The following is a 15,434-nucleotide window of genomic DNA, read 5'->3' on the forward strand; positions in this document are numbered from 1 at the left end:
CTTTTTATTGCAAAACTATTAGGCTGTAATAAAAATGTGCATCCAAATAAGGACAACGATGTCTTTCCTGGCATTTGTAAGGAAAACACACCTATGCTACAGCAGTATATTCACTTTTATAATTCTTTGCTTGCAGATATTTAACGTCCTAAATTAGTAGAAGTTCACTACATACATCTGCTTTCCTAACCTATGATACATGTCCAAGAAGTTCAAATATAAGCATAGCAAAGTCAAAAGATAGAAACTAAAGCTGGTAGAACTAGCACTACAAAGCACTATACTGCTTATTTCCATTATATAATAATATGAAATTTATTATATTGTGTACATTAAATTTTTGAAAATAATGTAGATTATGCTTATAAATAGGGAATTGAAGAAAATATTGATTTGAATTAGAATATAAAATGTTAAGTATACATTTCATAACCTCTAGGACAGTTATTAAAATATACTAAAAGATATATCAAAATTATCATAATTTTTTTTTTGAGATAGAGAGCACAAGTTAGGGAGAGGAACAGAAGGAGAGAGAGAGAATCTCAAGCAGGCTGTATGCTTAGTGTAGAGCCTGATGCGGGGCTTGATCTCATGACTCTGGGATCATGACCTGAGCCAAAATTAAGAGTCAAACTCTCAACCAACTGAGCCACTTGGTGCCTCCAAATCATAATAACTTAAATAGAATGCTAAGAAACGTTTAAATAATTCAAAAAAAGGGCAAGAAAAGTGAAACAGGAACAAGTCAAAGGGAACAAAAAAAGAAAGCAATAATAAAATAGTAGACCGAAATAAAAACATATTAATAGTTTAATTAAATGTTAATGGTCTAAGCATACCAATTAAAGGACAGTAGATTTTCAGGTTGACATTTTATAAAATGACCTAAATGTAGGCTGTATAAAAGAAATTAACATCAAATATAATGACATTGGAAGTAAACGGATGGAAAGGAAGCACTTCTTGAATAGAAAGTATCTCAAAGGTCTGCCCCTCTGTGAAAACAATAAGAACAATGCAAAAAAAAGTCAAAATCAACTTTTTCTGAAATCTGGAAATTAATGACACTCTTACAGTAGTCCAAGGAATGTTTATTCCAGAAAAATAGCTGAATCTCAGTAAGAACATTAGACTTTGTTGGGTTTTCACTGACTTTTCTTCCATCTTTCTGTCCTCAACCTTGCAACTACAGAAGTTGTGAAAAAGAGCATCCTGCAGGTACTGGAGGAGGCAGAATGGGTTTGGAGCTATGCCACACTCCATTCTCAGAGAGTTGTCCATATTTGACCTGTTAACTCACTGAAAAGCCTCATTATCAAAACTTGTCTTTATTTGACTGGACTTAGAGCTCACTCTGTGAAGAGCTCTCTCCCAGCTTTTAACAAATAGAGTCAGCGGCAAGTTTTTTTTAACATCACAACTACTTGAAGCAGCATTACTACTTGGGACTAGCAGAAGGTCCTTCTAAAACTATAAAAAACTGGGCAAAGAGATGTCAATAGTCTTTAAAAATCTCCAACATAGATTTCTGGGAATCTAGAAAGCCACAAGCCTGTGCAGGGCTATGCCATGTCCAATAAAGACTTGAAAAGACTATAATATTTCTCATCTATTGCTGACCTTGAGAAAGCTAGCAGTAAGTGAAGGCTAAGGCAGAACTGTAAACTCCTGTCAGAGCTGGAAAATGTATACCAACACACACACACACACACACACACACACACACACACACACACACACCACAGAGCCCCAGCAAAAGTGGAAGACCTACTGATTCAAGATATTTAAGAAAATATTTGTCTAGTCTTTAGGTGAACATTAAGCTAAGTGGCTGCATGAGACAAGAATACAGACTTTACATAATGAGACCAAAAGTGTCACTAAGAAAACAAATGATAAAAACAACAAAAGAAAAGCAAACAGCAGCAACAATATCGTAGGGGATATATGATTTGTAGAACTGCCACATTACTTTATTTGATATGTCCAGTTTTCTACAAAGATTATAAAATGGACAAGGAATCAGCAAAATGTGCTCCATACACAGAAAAAGAATAGAAATTGTCTCTAAGAAAGATCATACCTTGGACTTATTTTTTTTCAAGTTTATTTATTTATTTTTCGAGAGAGAGTGGGGGGGGGGAGGGACAGAGAGAGAGGGAGAGAGAGAATCCCAAGCAGGCTCCTCACTGGCAGCACAGAGCTTGATGGAGGGCTTGATCTCATGAACCGTGAGATCATGACCTGAGCTGAAACCAAGAGTCGTATGCTTAACTGACTGAGCCACTCAGGGGTCCCATATCTTGGATTTAATTGAACAGAGTCTTTAAGTCAGCTGTTTGAAATATGTTCAGAAACTGAAGAAAATCATGTCTAAAGAGTTGAAATATGAGAATGATGCCTCACCAAATAAAGCATCTTATTATAGAAATGTAAGTTATGTATACTTAAAAAAAAATAGATTTTCTTGACTTGAAAAATACAATAATTATAAAAATTTTGCCAAGGGACTTCACAGCAGATGTGAACTAGCAGAAGAAATCAGGGAACATGAAGAGAAGCTAATTGAGATTATCCTTTCTGAGAAACGTGAAAAGAGTGAATGAAGAATGACAAAAAATGAACAGAGACCTGTGGGACACCATCCATAATACCAATCTATGTATAATAATAATTCTACAATCAAAGGAGGGAGAAAAATGGTCAGAAAGGATATTGAAAAAAATAATACCCCAAAACTTCCCTAATTTGATGAAAAACTTTAATTTTTTTTTAATCCAAGAACTTTAATAAATTTCAGGTAGGATAAACTAAAGGGATCCACACTGGGCCACATTATAGTCAAACTGTTGAAAGTCAAACATAAAGAGTGAATCTTGAAAACAGCAGAGAAAAGTAACAAACACATGACATATGATGTACTGAAAGCAATAGACTGCCAAACAAGAATTCTATATCTAGCACAGCTATCCTTCAAAAACAGGAGAAATTAAGATGTTTTTGGGTAAATAAAACCAGATGATTTGTTAATAGCACACCTGCCCTGCAGGGAAACACTACAGGGAGTCCTGTAGGCTGGAAGAAAGTATACAAGACAGTAAATTTGAATCCACGTCCATAAACAAACAAACAAACCAAAACTAACACCAGTAAAGGTAACAGCATAGATAAATATACTAGATGACTACGTATAGTTTTTGTATGTAACTTTTTTTCTTCTCCTTGCTAATTTATGAGATGCTGCTAAAGCAGTACTGAGATGGTAATTTATATCTGTTAACCAGTATGTTTATAAAGAAGAAAACAGTAACCTAACTTTCTGCTTAAACAAGTTAGAATATGAAGAGCAAAATAATCCCAAAGCAACCTGAAGGAAGGAAATAATAAGGATTGAAATGGAAATAACATACAGAAGAGAAAAACAATAGAAAAAATCAGGAAAATCAAAAGTTTATTATTTAGAAAGATCAACACAATTGAAAAACCTTTAGTTTTAGTTACACTATCTACAAAAAAAAAAACACTCAAATTACTAATATCATTAATGATATTAGTATGTTACTATCAGCCTTATGGATATAAAATAGATTATAAAGGAATACTATAAACAGTTGTATGCTAAAAATAGATAACCTGGTGAAACAATACTAATACTACTTCTGATGCAAATCTACCAGACCTCTGATCATTGCTAGTGGGAATGTGAAACAATATAGCCACTCTGGAAAATGGCGTGGCAGTTTCTTACAAAGTTAAAATATAGACTTGCCATATGACTCAGCAGTCCTACTCTAGATGAATTGAAAGAAAACTTGTGTTCATATAAAAACCCGTACACCTGTGTTTATAGGTAGCTTTTGTAGTATTTGCTAAATACTAGACATAACCCAAATGCACTTTAGTGAGTGAATGGATAAACAAATTCTGGTACCTTCACATAATGGAATGCTAGTCAGCAATAGAGAAGAATTGGTGATACATACAACTTAGGTGAAACTTAAAGGACTTATGCTGAACAAAAGAAGCCATTGTCATATTATTGAAAAGACAGAGCTATAGAAATGGACAGTAGAACAAGGGTTGCCAGGAACTATGGGTAGGAGGAGGGATGGATATAAAAGGACAGCACAGGGAGTTTTTTGGAATGGGAGAACTATTCTGTACCCCGATTATGGTAGTAATTACATGAATCTGTACAGAAGCATTAAAATTCATAGAACTGTATACCAAAAGGAAAAAAAACCAATTTCGCTGTATGTTAATTTAAAAATAAAATATAATAAATAGTATTATAGGATTATATCGGAGAGAGGAAGCATAAATCACTCAATCAGGAAGCTTGCGGATAGAGAGAAAAAGCTTTTGTTAACCTGACTATGCCATAGGAAACGAAAATACAGAAATGTGATGAATGGTGCCATTGAACAGAGAAATTAGATAATTGAGGTCCCAGATGAGCTTCATAGTCTTAAATTATCCAGGTTTCCTTTCATATAAAATGTAATGAGCAGAGGTGCCTTGGTGGCTTGGTCGGTTTAGTGTCCAGCCTCTGCTCAGATCATGATATCCTGGTTCGTGAGTTCAAGCCCTGTATTGAGCTTGCTGCTGTCAGCACAGAGCCAGCTTCGGATCCTCTGTCCCCCTCTCTCTCTCAGCCCTTCCCCCACTCGCACTCTCTCTCTCTCTCTCTCTCTCAAAAGGAAATAAACATTAAAAAATAAATAAATAAAATGTAATGAGCAATTGCCAAACAGCTATTTTGGTTACTGCATTATTGATATAACCAAAATCAGACCTGTGTCCAAGAAGCCATATACATATAAAATCTATATTATATATAAATTATATACGTATGTGCAGGTGTGTGTGTGTATTTTTACTAAGTTAAATACTCAGGAGGCAGGGGCTTCTGTATTTTACATTTTTTTATAATCCTGTGGTCATAGGTATCTTTCTTGAAGCCATAAAAAATTTAAATGTTGAAAACCTCTTTGGGTATAATAGAAATATCTAGTTTTGGTTATAAAGAAATTGACGAAGTCCCCTGTAAACGTTTTCACTTCGTAGACTGAAACTTCATTCTTCAGTCTATACTTTTGGACATCATAGTCAGTAAGCAGAATGCTAAATTAATGACAGATGCACTATTTGGAGAAGTACCAGGTGTAAATAATTTTTAAAACCATCTATTTATTATAAATACATTTTCAAATGTGCCTATCAAATTTAATATAAATCTAGAGGTATTATTCTCTAAGAGATTCCAGGAGTTGAATTGAAATAGAACACATTTAACCAAGAAGTTATACAACAAGTGAAGTAGGGCGATAAATCCCCACTCTAACATTGACTCTTAGGTATGTATTTGAATCTGTTTTATGACAGACACATCATCCAGAGTAAAACATATGTGTATGAAAAACATTTGGGTGAAGACAATCCTTTTTTAATTTTCCCCCCTTGCACCCGGAGATTATTATAGACCATATATAAAACAATAAATGACTTTTTGGCCTCAAATCTATCATCTTCCAATTTCTCTTTTGATTCTTCTTATAAATTTGTTTTGTAACCCTGAGTGGAAGCATTTGATGTGTCACCATTTTCATTGTTCTGAACTGTTTATATCTCAGCAGGAGTAATGACATGAATAGTTTGACTGTTCAGATGTGAAATCAGAGTGAACACTTGTCAACGCTTTTTCAACAAAATTAAATGTTGCTAATTTAAAATGGGTCAGAGTAATATTTTTCTGTATTTTATTCATTCTATAATTTAAATTTAGATCATTTGATGTACATTTTTACAATTGGCTCATTTCTGGATCATTAAACCTTATCATCAAATAATATTTATTAAGCTTCTGCGTGTTCATAGATCCAGAATGACTGCTATATGATAGCAGTTAAGAAAATAACATACACTGACTCTTTTTAAAAAAAAAACACATAGCTCTTCAGCTAAAGAAACACTTTTATGTATCTAATGAACACAAATAGAGCGTTTTTTCATTACTCCTATCCATATGACTCACTTCTTCCTGCCATTTCTAATTCTAAAAATCTATATGGTATTTTAAGGGCACTTTTGGATCATTCGCAAATACATTAATATTTGCACATAATTTTTTGTAATATACTATTGTGTAGATGAACTGCTTTCTGATTTATTTCAGTGTGGGGAAGATGTGGAAACTAAAGTTAGAAGTTGTATTACTTACATAAAGGAGATAGAGGGGAAAGATTTGGAAAGAAACCAGTCATGAAGGAAAAGGAGTAAGATGGAAACAAGGCAAACTAAGGAGAATGTAAAAGAGAGATTATATGGTCATATGCTAACTCCCATAGAGTGACAGATTGTATTTGAGACCCATTGACCCAGTTGTTAATTAAAAGTTTGGGGGGCGCCTGGGTGGCGCAGTCGGTTAAGCGTCCGACTTCAGCCAGGTCACGATCTCACGGTCCGTGAGTTCGAGCCCCGCGTCAGGCTCTGGGCTGATGGCTCGGAGCCTGGAGCCTGTTTCGGATTCTGTGTCTCCCTCTCTCTCTGCCCCTCCCCCGTTCATGCTCTGTCTCTCTCTGTCCCAAAAATAAAAAAAAAAAAAAAAAAAAAAAGTTTGGTTAACAAAATAGTGTATTATTCTAACGAATGCTTTTGTTATTGTTGTTTGTTGTTGTTGTTAAATCTATTTTCTTCACAGGTTATGTAACTCATTAGTTACATACAGGTTACACACAAACTCCGTTTTGTTATTCATTAGTGGTGTCATCAAGTGGTATACAAAAAAGGAAGTTTGGTGATACTAACTTAATTTTGATTCATCTTTGGTAACGAAGTGTGGTAAAGGAGATTGAAACTGTTATCTGAATGTAGCTAACCTACATATTTATCTAGCAGTATTTATTTTGTCCTCTATGAAGAACAAACAAAAGTTAAATATGCATTTTTCTAATGAGATCAGTGACTAAAAGTTAAGTACTTACGGATTCTTTCTTAGTTTCTTATTCACAGAAAACTTGAGGATATTCCTCCAATTGATTATTTGGAAACTTAATATATCATTAATAAAATAATTTGTAATGAGCTCTTATTCTTCATTTAGGAAAATAAAGTTAGCTTTACCTATTAAAGGGACCTTATGTGTACTCATTTGCCCATTTGTTCTTAAATGCTTCCAAAAGGCTTACTGTCTTTACTTTAAACATCTTACTCTCTCAAATAAGTTTTTATCTTTTTAGCTCTTCACTGCACACCAAATCAAAGATGTCTGTTAACTCTTCTTCCTTTAAAATCAAGAGAGGAGGAGAGGTTGACCTTAGGGTGACAAGTTTATGACTTCCATAACTGGGAGCTACTTTTCAACTCCGTGTCCCGGGTTTACTGTATTTAAACATTCTTGGACATTTCAGATGGCTGTTAAACTTGAATTATATGTAAGCATAACTCATTGCCTGAAATTATTTCTTTTTAGGTAAACAAGATTATAAAAAAACCAAACCTATTTTACGAGCAACCAAATTAAAAGCAGAAGCAAAGAAAACAGCAATAGGCATAAAGGTACCTGTATTTGGTAACTTTAAAGTTTGATATATGCATGCCATTTCATTTTCTAAAACTGGATTGCATGAATGTTGAATTCTAAATGTTTTATGACATTTCAAAATCAAAGTCGAATGCCAGAATTGAAGGTTTTTATAAAGAATTTGCTTAATGGGAAACATCATTCCAATTCTGAGACTTGACTTGGTCTTAAAATAAAACACAATGTCGCATAGGGAGCCAGTTATACTTAAAGTTGAAATTTATTTTTTCTCTAGCTACTGTGTATATTGTTCAAACAGTTCAGTGATTTATGTGGCCTGAATAAAAAAATTTCTTTCATTTTCAATAAGTTTACTTTTATGGTTATTGAAATTTTAGTTATAATTATATATACTTAGATCATTCATGTGTGTAATTTTACTCTGTGCATTACTATTGTTGCCAGTACTCTCTATTATAAAATTCTAATGATGTCCCCAAACTTGTTCTTTTAGAAAATCAGTGTTTTAACTGCTTAAGAGGGATAAATGCATCTGAGAATGATGTTAGCAGATACTAATCCAATGTGTTAGCACGATGAAGTTCAACAAAATTACATGTACATTATTACTCATGTCCATTTTTTGCCAAATATTTAGAGGTTAATCAAACTGTAAATACAAAAATTAACTTGACAGTTGTGCTGTCAAATGTGCAAAATTAAAGTGACTAGTATATATACTTTATTTAAATATTAAAATGTTAAAAAGAGATTTTGGTTTTATCTGGCAGATGAAAAATCAATTTTTCTAAGTTATAGCTTATAGCAAATGCCAAGGTATTACTACCAAGCCGTAACAGCTGTTGAACTGCCAGATGATATATTTGGTTGTCTTCCAGAATTTGCTATTATGATCACGAAACACTGCCTTCTTTTTACTCCTGATTGCTGATTTTGATCAAGCATTGCCGTGTGATACGGTATGTTTTCACAACAACAATCTCAGTTAGTGCTGTTTTGTCAGTTTTTAATGAAAAAAGTGAATTGCCTTTTTGTTTAAAAGAGAGATGATTAATCTTTTGGAGTTTTCTTCTAATTTCACATGAAATTTTATTCATCTGTAAAATTATTTCTGGGACATCATCTTTCTAAAAGTAATACTTGGGTTTGTTTTGTTTTTGTTTTGTGGGTTTTTTTGTTTGTTTTGTTTTGTTTTGTTTTTCAATTAGTTACCTGATGGTTGTCTCTTGTAGTGAGAGCATTATTTGTCATTTTCCACCAAGGCACTTATATCCCTCACTTTTACCTCTCACAATGCAGTGTTTTGGTTTCTTTTGTTTTGTTTTGTTTTGTTTTGTTTTGTTTTAAAGAAAGATAATGGTGTAGCAAAATCCACTTGTGGCACAATATAATGAGCAACTACAAATTCGAATTTGAGATATAGTGCAACCACTCATTTACTAATATATGCACATCCTCTTTTGTTTTTTCTTATAGTTTTTGTTATTATTTCAATTTGAGGGAATGACTTTAGTATGAGATAAATCTACCTTACAGCACAATTATCTAATATCTTTTTAAAAACAATGTAGAATATAAGCAAATTCTTTTTATGAGAAAAAAATTTTTCTGATTTCATTTATGATTTAAAGTATGTACAAAAGAACTTCTAAGTGACATCAGAACATAGCTCCTTTTCAATAAGCTAGCATATCATTTTGATTTGTAAACCTATGGTAAACAAAACCCTTAACTTTAAGCATTGTTTACTTTGCTTGAAAAATTATTTGAAGAGCCCATTAAAATGATATGAAACTTTTTAGAATCAGAACCATGGAGGTGTTTTACATTTCAGATCTGGCATACTAATTAGTTTGCCCTGTCAAACTTTGATTGCCTTGTCATTTTAGCATAGGATTTTAAATAACGAAGTTTCTTTCAGCAATTGCCATTTAATGCTGTTTAATTTCCCCAGTGAGTGATTTTATCCATATTGATAATGTCAGAGAAGCAACTAAGGACTAATGAACATCAAACATGTTTGACTCTTATCTCGTTGATATAGGATGACCATAATAGTACAATATTTTATCACTTTACTACTTATTTTTAGAATGAATCCTAGTTAGGCTCTTAAAATAATTTAAATCTATAGAAAATATGAACAGATGCATGGAATAGAAAAATAACAGCAATATCAACACTGAACACAGAATAAAGAGCCCTAGGATCACATTCTTCTTGCCTCTTACTGTTACCATCGTCTAGCCAGTCTGAGCTGGCATATTTGCAAAATGGCGAATATACCATTCCCTCACAGGGATGTCAGGAGAGTTAAATAACACAATGAGAGCACTTAACATTGAACCTAGTGCACAGAATTCACTTGTGAATGGTTAGCTGATGGAGAAGATATTTCTCTGAATTAGCCATTACTGGTTTGTACAAATAAGACTTCCCTTGGGTGTTTGTCATTGGCCTTCAGATCCCCTGCTTCAACTAAGTCTGTATTGTGTCATTATATTATATATTATAAAATGTTCTCGGTTTTGCTTTGGAGATACCAAGATTACTGTTAGAAAGTTTTCAAAGTATTGCATCATTTTAATATACTTTATGTATAGATTATATAAATCTTACTCAACCCTTCATTATTTATTTAGAAATGCTGTAAGTATTACAGTGTTGTAGAACCTGTAAGAAAGAAAGATGAGTAAGACAGGAGATTTCCTTACCATATAAAATCAACAGTATTGATTGAGAAAACTGGGACCAGCGATATAAAGAACTACACAATGTAGTCTTTATGCTCAAAGACTTTTAGCACTTTTTTGTAAATGTATGTTTGGTGACAGAAAATGTTTTGAGAGACCAGTAATGATTCAGAATAAGATGTGACTATTACTGTGTCAAAATCTAGAATTAATTTCTTTTTAGAAGCTGTTTTATTTCCTATGTCTTACCAATGTTAACAAAATGTTATAATTTATGACCCAGTATGAAATGAGTGCCACCTAAAAAATATTTGTACAACTAATATTTGCTATTTGGTTGATGTTCAGTTAGATTATTTTTCAAGAACTACAACATGACTAAAGTTTTTTAGAGTGTAAATACCCATGTGTTCTAGTATTTAGGAGGAAAAAGATAATTTATATGTGTTAATTTGTTTAAATGGCTTATTTGAAAGGTATAATCATAATAAAAGAATAAGGATCAAAAATGTAATTTATTTGTTATACAAATAAAATATTCGAGTGTCAACCATATCCTGCGAACAACCTCTTGGGATGAGCCATCTGGAAATGTTAGTTTTTTGTTTTGTTTTGTTTTGTTGGTTATTTCTGATGTAAAACTAAAAATGGCCAGGAGGTGGGGGGTCATAAATGCCTACAGGTCTGTAAGTTATGGTTAGTGTCACCAGCACCCTGAAAGCAGTATTTTCAAATTTTACCATTGTTTTAACCCTTTACACATCCAGTCCCCACAATGCTCATTTCCTCAACAGAATAGGGACATTAAAAAAAAAAAATGATGCTATTCCTCTCCATTCCTAGCCCAACCTCCTGCACCATATATTCAATAGAATTAATTGAATTAATGGATCCTCTGAAGTTGTATTCTATGAATGTTCTTTGTTTTCTACCCTTAAAACCCTTTTTCATGCCTCTGGATAGTCTGAAAATGTATAGTGTAGATGATAAAGAGTTGTTTGAAGGGACAAGGAGCAGTTGAAAAGCAGCAATTAGAGGTGATTATCAAATGAGATGGAGATGATGGCCTCCAATCAAGAGTAAAAACTACATTCTCGCTTGAAGCTTGTGCGGACGGTGACTGCTGTTGGACAATTTTGTTGTCCACTATACAGAACAGATGGAGTTTGCAGTTGTGTGTCACTTGTTTATTACAGCCTCTTAAAATTAGTAGCTGTGTAACCAGATGGGTCTGGGAGCACAGCTGTGGGTATAAGAATATAAATGAAACCTGTCTGATGCCGCCATGCCCTTTCGAGATGCCAGTGTTCCAACTGCAACAAAGAAAAACTCACTTTCATTTGACATTATATTGATGTATCAGATTTAAAAAAATCAAATCTTACAAAGACAGTTGACACTGACTCTGTCAACTCCATGATTCTCATCAGTTGCTTATTTTCATAGTTTGGAAATCTAAATCAATGTAACTTTGAAGCTAAATATCTGTATAAAGCACCCATTTGTAATTTCAACATCCAGGTAAAAATTTCGTGTTGATTCTAAATCAAATTCATTTTAATGTTTTTAAAGTTTATTAGGGGGCATATGTTGAATTATTAATTGTACATTCTGATGAAATGTAAAATATATTCATGTAAATGCAAATAAACTGCTTCTCCATAAAACAATGCCAGGAATGGGTGTGATACACAATTGAAAATTAGAAAGGCATATTAGGCTCTTTAGGGTATGAAACTGGCATTAGTTGCTCTTTTTTGCTCTTTTTAGCTAAATGATATGTTAATATTGAGAACATTTCTTAATGGTGTGTGTGTGTATACAACATAGTACATACCATATATTTCATTATACATGAAGTTTATAGACTTTTTAAGAGATAATGGGATTTTTCCCATAATACATACAGTAAATTTTCGACCTCCATTTTAATTAACTAATATGACCCACACCAAATCACCAGATGAAATATTCAGAATCACCCTTCACAGTTCTGATAAATTACACCGTGTCATCCTCCACGAGCGAAAAGTACTGTTTTGTTCCCCCACATTATAAACTATAGGATTTAGAGTTTAAAAATTAGAGTTTCAACAAAATAATATTTAATAAAGATTTGCAGAGACATTAGTTAGAAACTGGTTGTCATAGGAGTTTTTTCCCATTAGAAAAAGAAAGATAGATGTTTTAAAAATCTGTGTCCAAAAGCTATAACTAATAACAAATGTATTGAAGCAGTAAATAAAATTAGGCCTACTCCACTAGAGAACAGGCAAACTGTGAGCATGAACCACACTGCTTGCACTGGTGTCTTCATATCCAAACTATGCAAATATTAAAATTACAAATTTTAATTTTACTATGAGAAAAGCACAAACAAATTAAATGGAAATAATAGTAGGAATGAGTCACCCACTGATGTACTTGTCATTGCAGTGCGTGTTGTCAGGTACAAAATAAGTTACTTTACTTCATGACAAGAAGTGATAATCACAAAGAATGTGATTATTAGGTTCAAACTATTATTCTAGATGATGGAATTATATGGTGATTTTATCTGATGAAACTCATAACATTAACCAATCTCTTCATCAATTTCAACCCTACTTTTTTTTTTTTTTTCTTTTTTCCTCCTCAGGAAGTTGGCCTCGTACTTGCAGCTATATTGGCCCTCCTACTGGCTTTCTATGCTTTCTTTTATCTCAGACTGTCCACAGATGTTGACCCTGATCTGAAACCAGATGAAGATTAGCTGAACAGCAATCAATGCATTAAAGGGAAATAATTTCATAAAAGCACCCCTTGGGACCAATACTTTCTAAAGTACTGAAACTGGAACATCTTGGATTCTTTCTGCTGGTATTTTTAGTTTTCAGAAATATCTTTTTAAATAGTTGCATAGGATATCAAGAAAAGAACCTTACCTAGCAATGTAGTATAATGTATGCTCCCGGATACTTTTATAAAAATCTTTGTACTTTGACAGGCAACCTATTCATGGTGCGTTTAGATAAAATGGAAAACAGATCCCAAATTCTTCGGATGTCTTAGCCAATTTATGTGTATAACTTCATCGCTTACAGATTACTAAATCTATTTTTGTTCCATATACATCATAAGTAAAAGTATATATCCTCATTTACAGAAACATTCTCAAATCAGATTCAGAGCCTAAGAAGGAATAAAAAGTCATGGGGAATTTTTCATTTTACAAAGAAGCCCTGCTTTCTTTCCAGACATATTTTATATCATTAGAGGAACTATCTGCACATACATCTACAGTAATCTTTTTCCTTCTTTGCCAACTGTTCAGTGCACATGTGCTCCATCAGAAATGGCACCTGGATGACAGAAGCTCAAAGAGTCACATATGTCTCTAAAATAGAGTTCCTTTCCTCCTGGGCTGTCTGAACTGGTGTAAATACAAAGTTCAGTTGATCTTGATTTTAATTAACTTATTATTCTATTAATATAAACTTGGAATTCTATTTTAATTATGTTGTTCTGACTGCTTGCAGTATCAGTTTGCCCCTCTTGTTAGGGAGATATGTAACAATCTGTCATTTAATTGTGCAGGGTTTTTTTTTTTCCACATAACAGTAACAAAGTCCTACCTACTTGGAATAATCTTCTTGGGTTGCCTCTTAAATCTGAACTATACGAAGTGGGTTTACAAAATTACATTTTGTCTCTTGAGAGTTAGTCAATCACAACTGTTTTGTGAAAAATAAATAATGAAAGAAAATGTATGCCTCACTACTCACATAGGTAATTTTTTGTTTATATAAATTTTCAAGATATTTTGCATTTGTTGGAGTATAATAATCAATGTATTCAATATTTTTACTGGTAATGGAGTTTTTAAAATAACTTTAGAACACACGAATACATAAAGCCTTGAAAATGGGAAAATATGTGTCCACAGCACATTTGTTAGCTACTATTACCTTATAGAAAGAAGCATAGAAAATTAATAGTTTGAAACATGTGCACAAAGGGTTTTATATCATATACATTGTATTTATGAAGAGCAAATAAAATGTTAAGGTTGTTTTCATATTTGCCAAGAGAAGAAAGACGTTGATAAATTCCCTAGATCTTCTTTGAGACTTTTGCAGATAGTTGACGATGACTGTATAGCATTATGTTCTGTAGAATTTTTTCAAGTAGCATAATTTATTTCATCAACGTGAAAACAGCCAAAAGTTCCAGGATCCTCACAGATCATTTATGCCAAACATCTGAGGGCAAAATTTAGCCAGTGTTATTTACTGGATTCTTCTCCTTGAAATCACAAACTCATGAGACAGACCAAGAGTTCTTATACACTCACCACAGCAGACCAATCCAAGTGGCATTTTTAGGAAAGGTTGCAGCATTTAATGCCATGTGGTATGTCTGTTCGTGAAGTGGGTGGCAAGGGAATATCCAAGCTGGCATTTTGGATATGATGGGCCTTTTCCTTTCCTGAGTGACACGCCACATGTCAAGAAATACTGCTTTTCCCTCACTCCTATCACATTTACGTGAACAATTTTCACTTAGTTCTTTTACCTCCCATATGGTGTTAAAAACAGTCATATCAAATAAAGATTATTTCTAATTTCACTGGTAGTTTAAATGAGAAGATATATAATAATTTGTTTATTAGATACCTATCCAAGTGAGATATAACAGAATTCACAGTATTTAAAATAGGTGAATATACTCTTGGAAATGTCTGAAAATTCACTACTGTGGGAAAAAAAATGTTACTGTCCCCTTCTGTTCTTGAGGTGTTTTTTGAGGGGAAAAAGTTGTTTCTGATAGTAATAAATATTAGTTTATACATAGTATAATTACAGGCAGGTTTCATTACCTCGTTTTATCGATACCCTGAGTCTCTGGCTAGTCCATTTGTATAACTGACCTTACGACGGCTCCAGAGAACCACAAGTCCCAAAGGCTCAACATTGACTTTAATAAATAGCAGGTAAACAGAGACAACAATACAACACCGTTTTCATGAAATGCACATTTTTCATATTCGTATTGTCTGGGAAGCAGCCTGCAGAGAAATCCCAGGTTGAAATCTGGTTTGAATCTTTGAAGACAGAGAGGTGATGTTCGGCCTGCATTTTCAGGGGACCACACTTCTGAACAGTGAGCGGTGTTTGGCATAAATCTGAGACTGGCACCAGACACAAATTTCAGGC

General features: G+C 33.3%; 1 protein-coding gene across 7 annotated transcripts in view; it reads left to right on the plus strand.

Annotated features, from left to right (window-relative positions):
- Positions 1 to 15,434, plus strand: part of TRIQK (triple QxxK/R motif containing) — a 291,286-nt gene that overhangs the window by 70,572 nt on the left and 205,280 nt on the right. For 6 of the 7 annotated variants that reach the window (XR_007458465.1, XM_049633158.1, XM_049633161.1 and 3 more), the window contains one exon: positions 7,475 to 7,560. Coding sequence is in view for 6 of the 7 variants with exons in the window: in XM_049633158.1 (XP_049489115.1) it covers positions 7,475 to 7,560 (86 nt within the window). In the remaining variant the exon portion in view is untranslated. Of the gene's footprint in view, positions 1 to 7,474; positions 7,561 to 12,877; positions 13,078 to 15,434 lie in introns of those variants that run through there. The other variant, XM_049633162.1, reaches the window with a different exon arrangement.

This window comes from Panthera uncia, chromosome F2, assembly GCF_023721935.1.
Source record: "Panthera uncia isolate 11264 chromosome F2, Puncia_PCG_1.0, whole genome shotgun sequence".
NCBI classification, from domain to species: domain Eukaryota; kingdom Metazoa; phylum Chordata; class Mammalia; order Carnivora; family Felidae; genus Panthera; species Panthera uncia.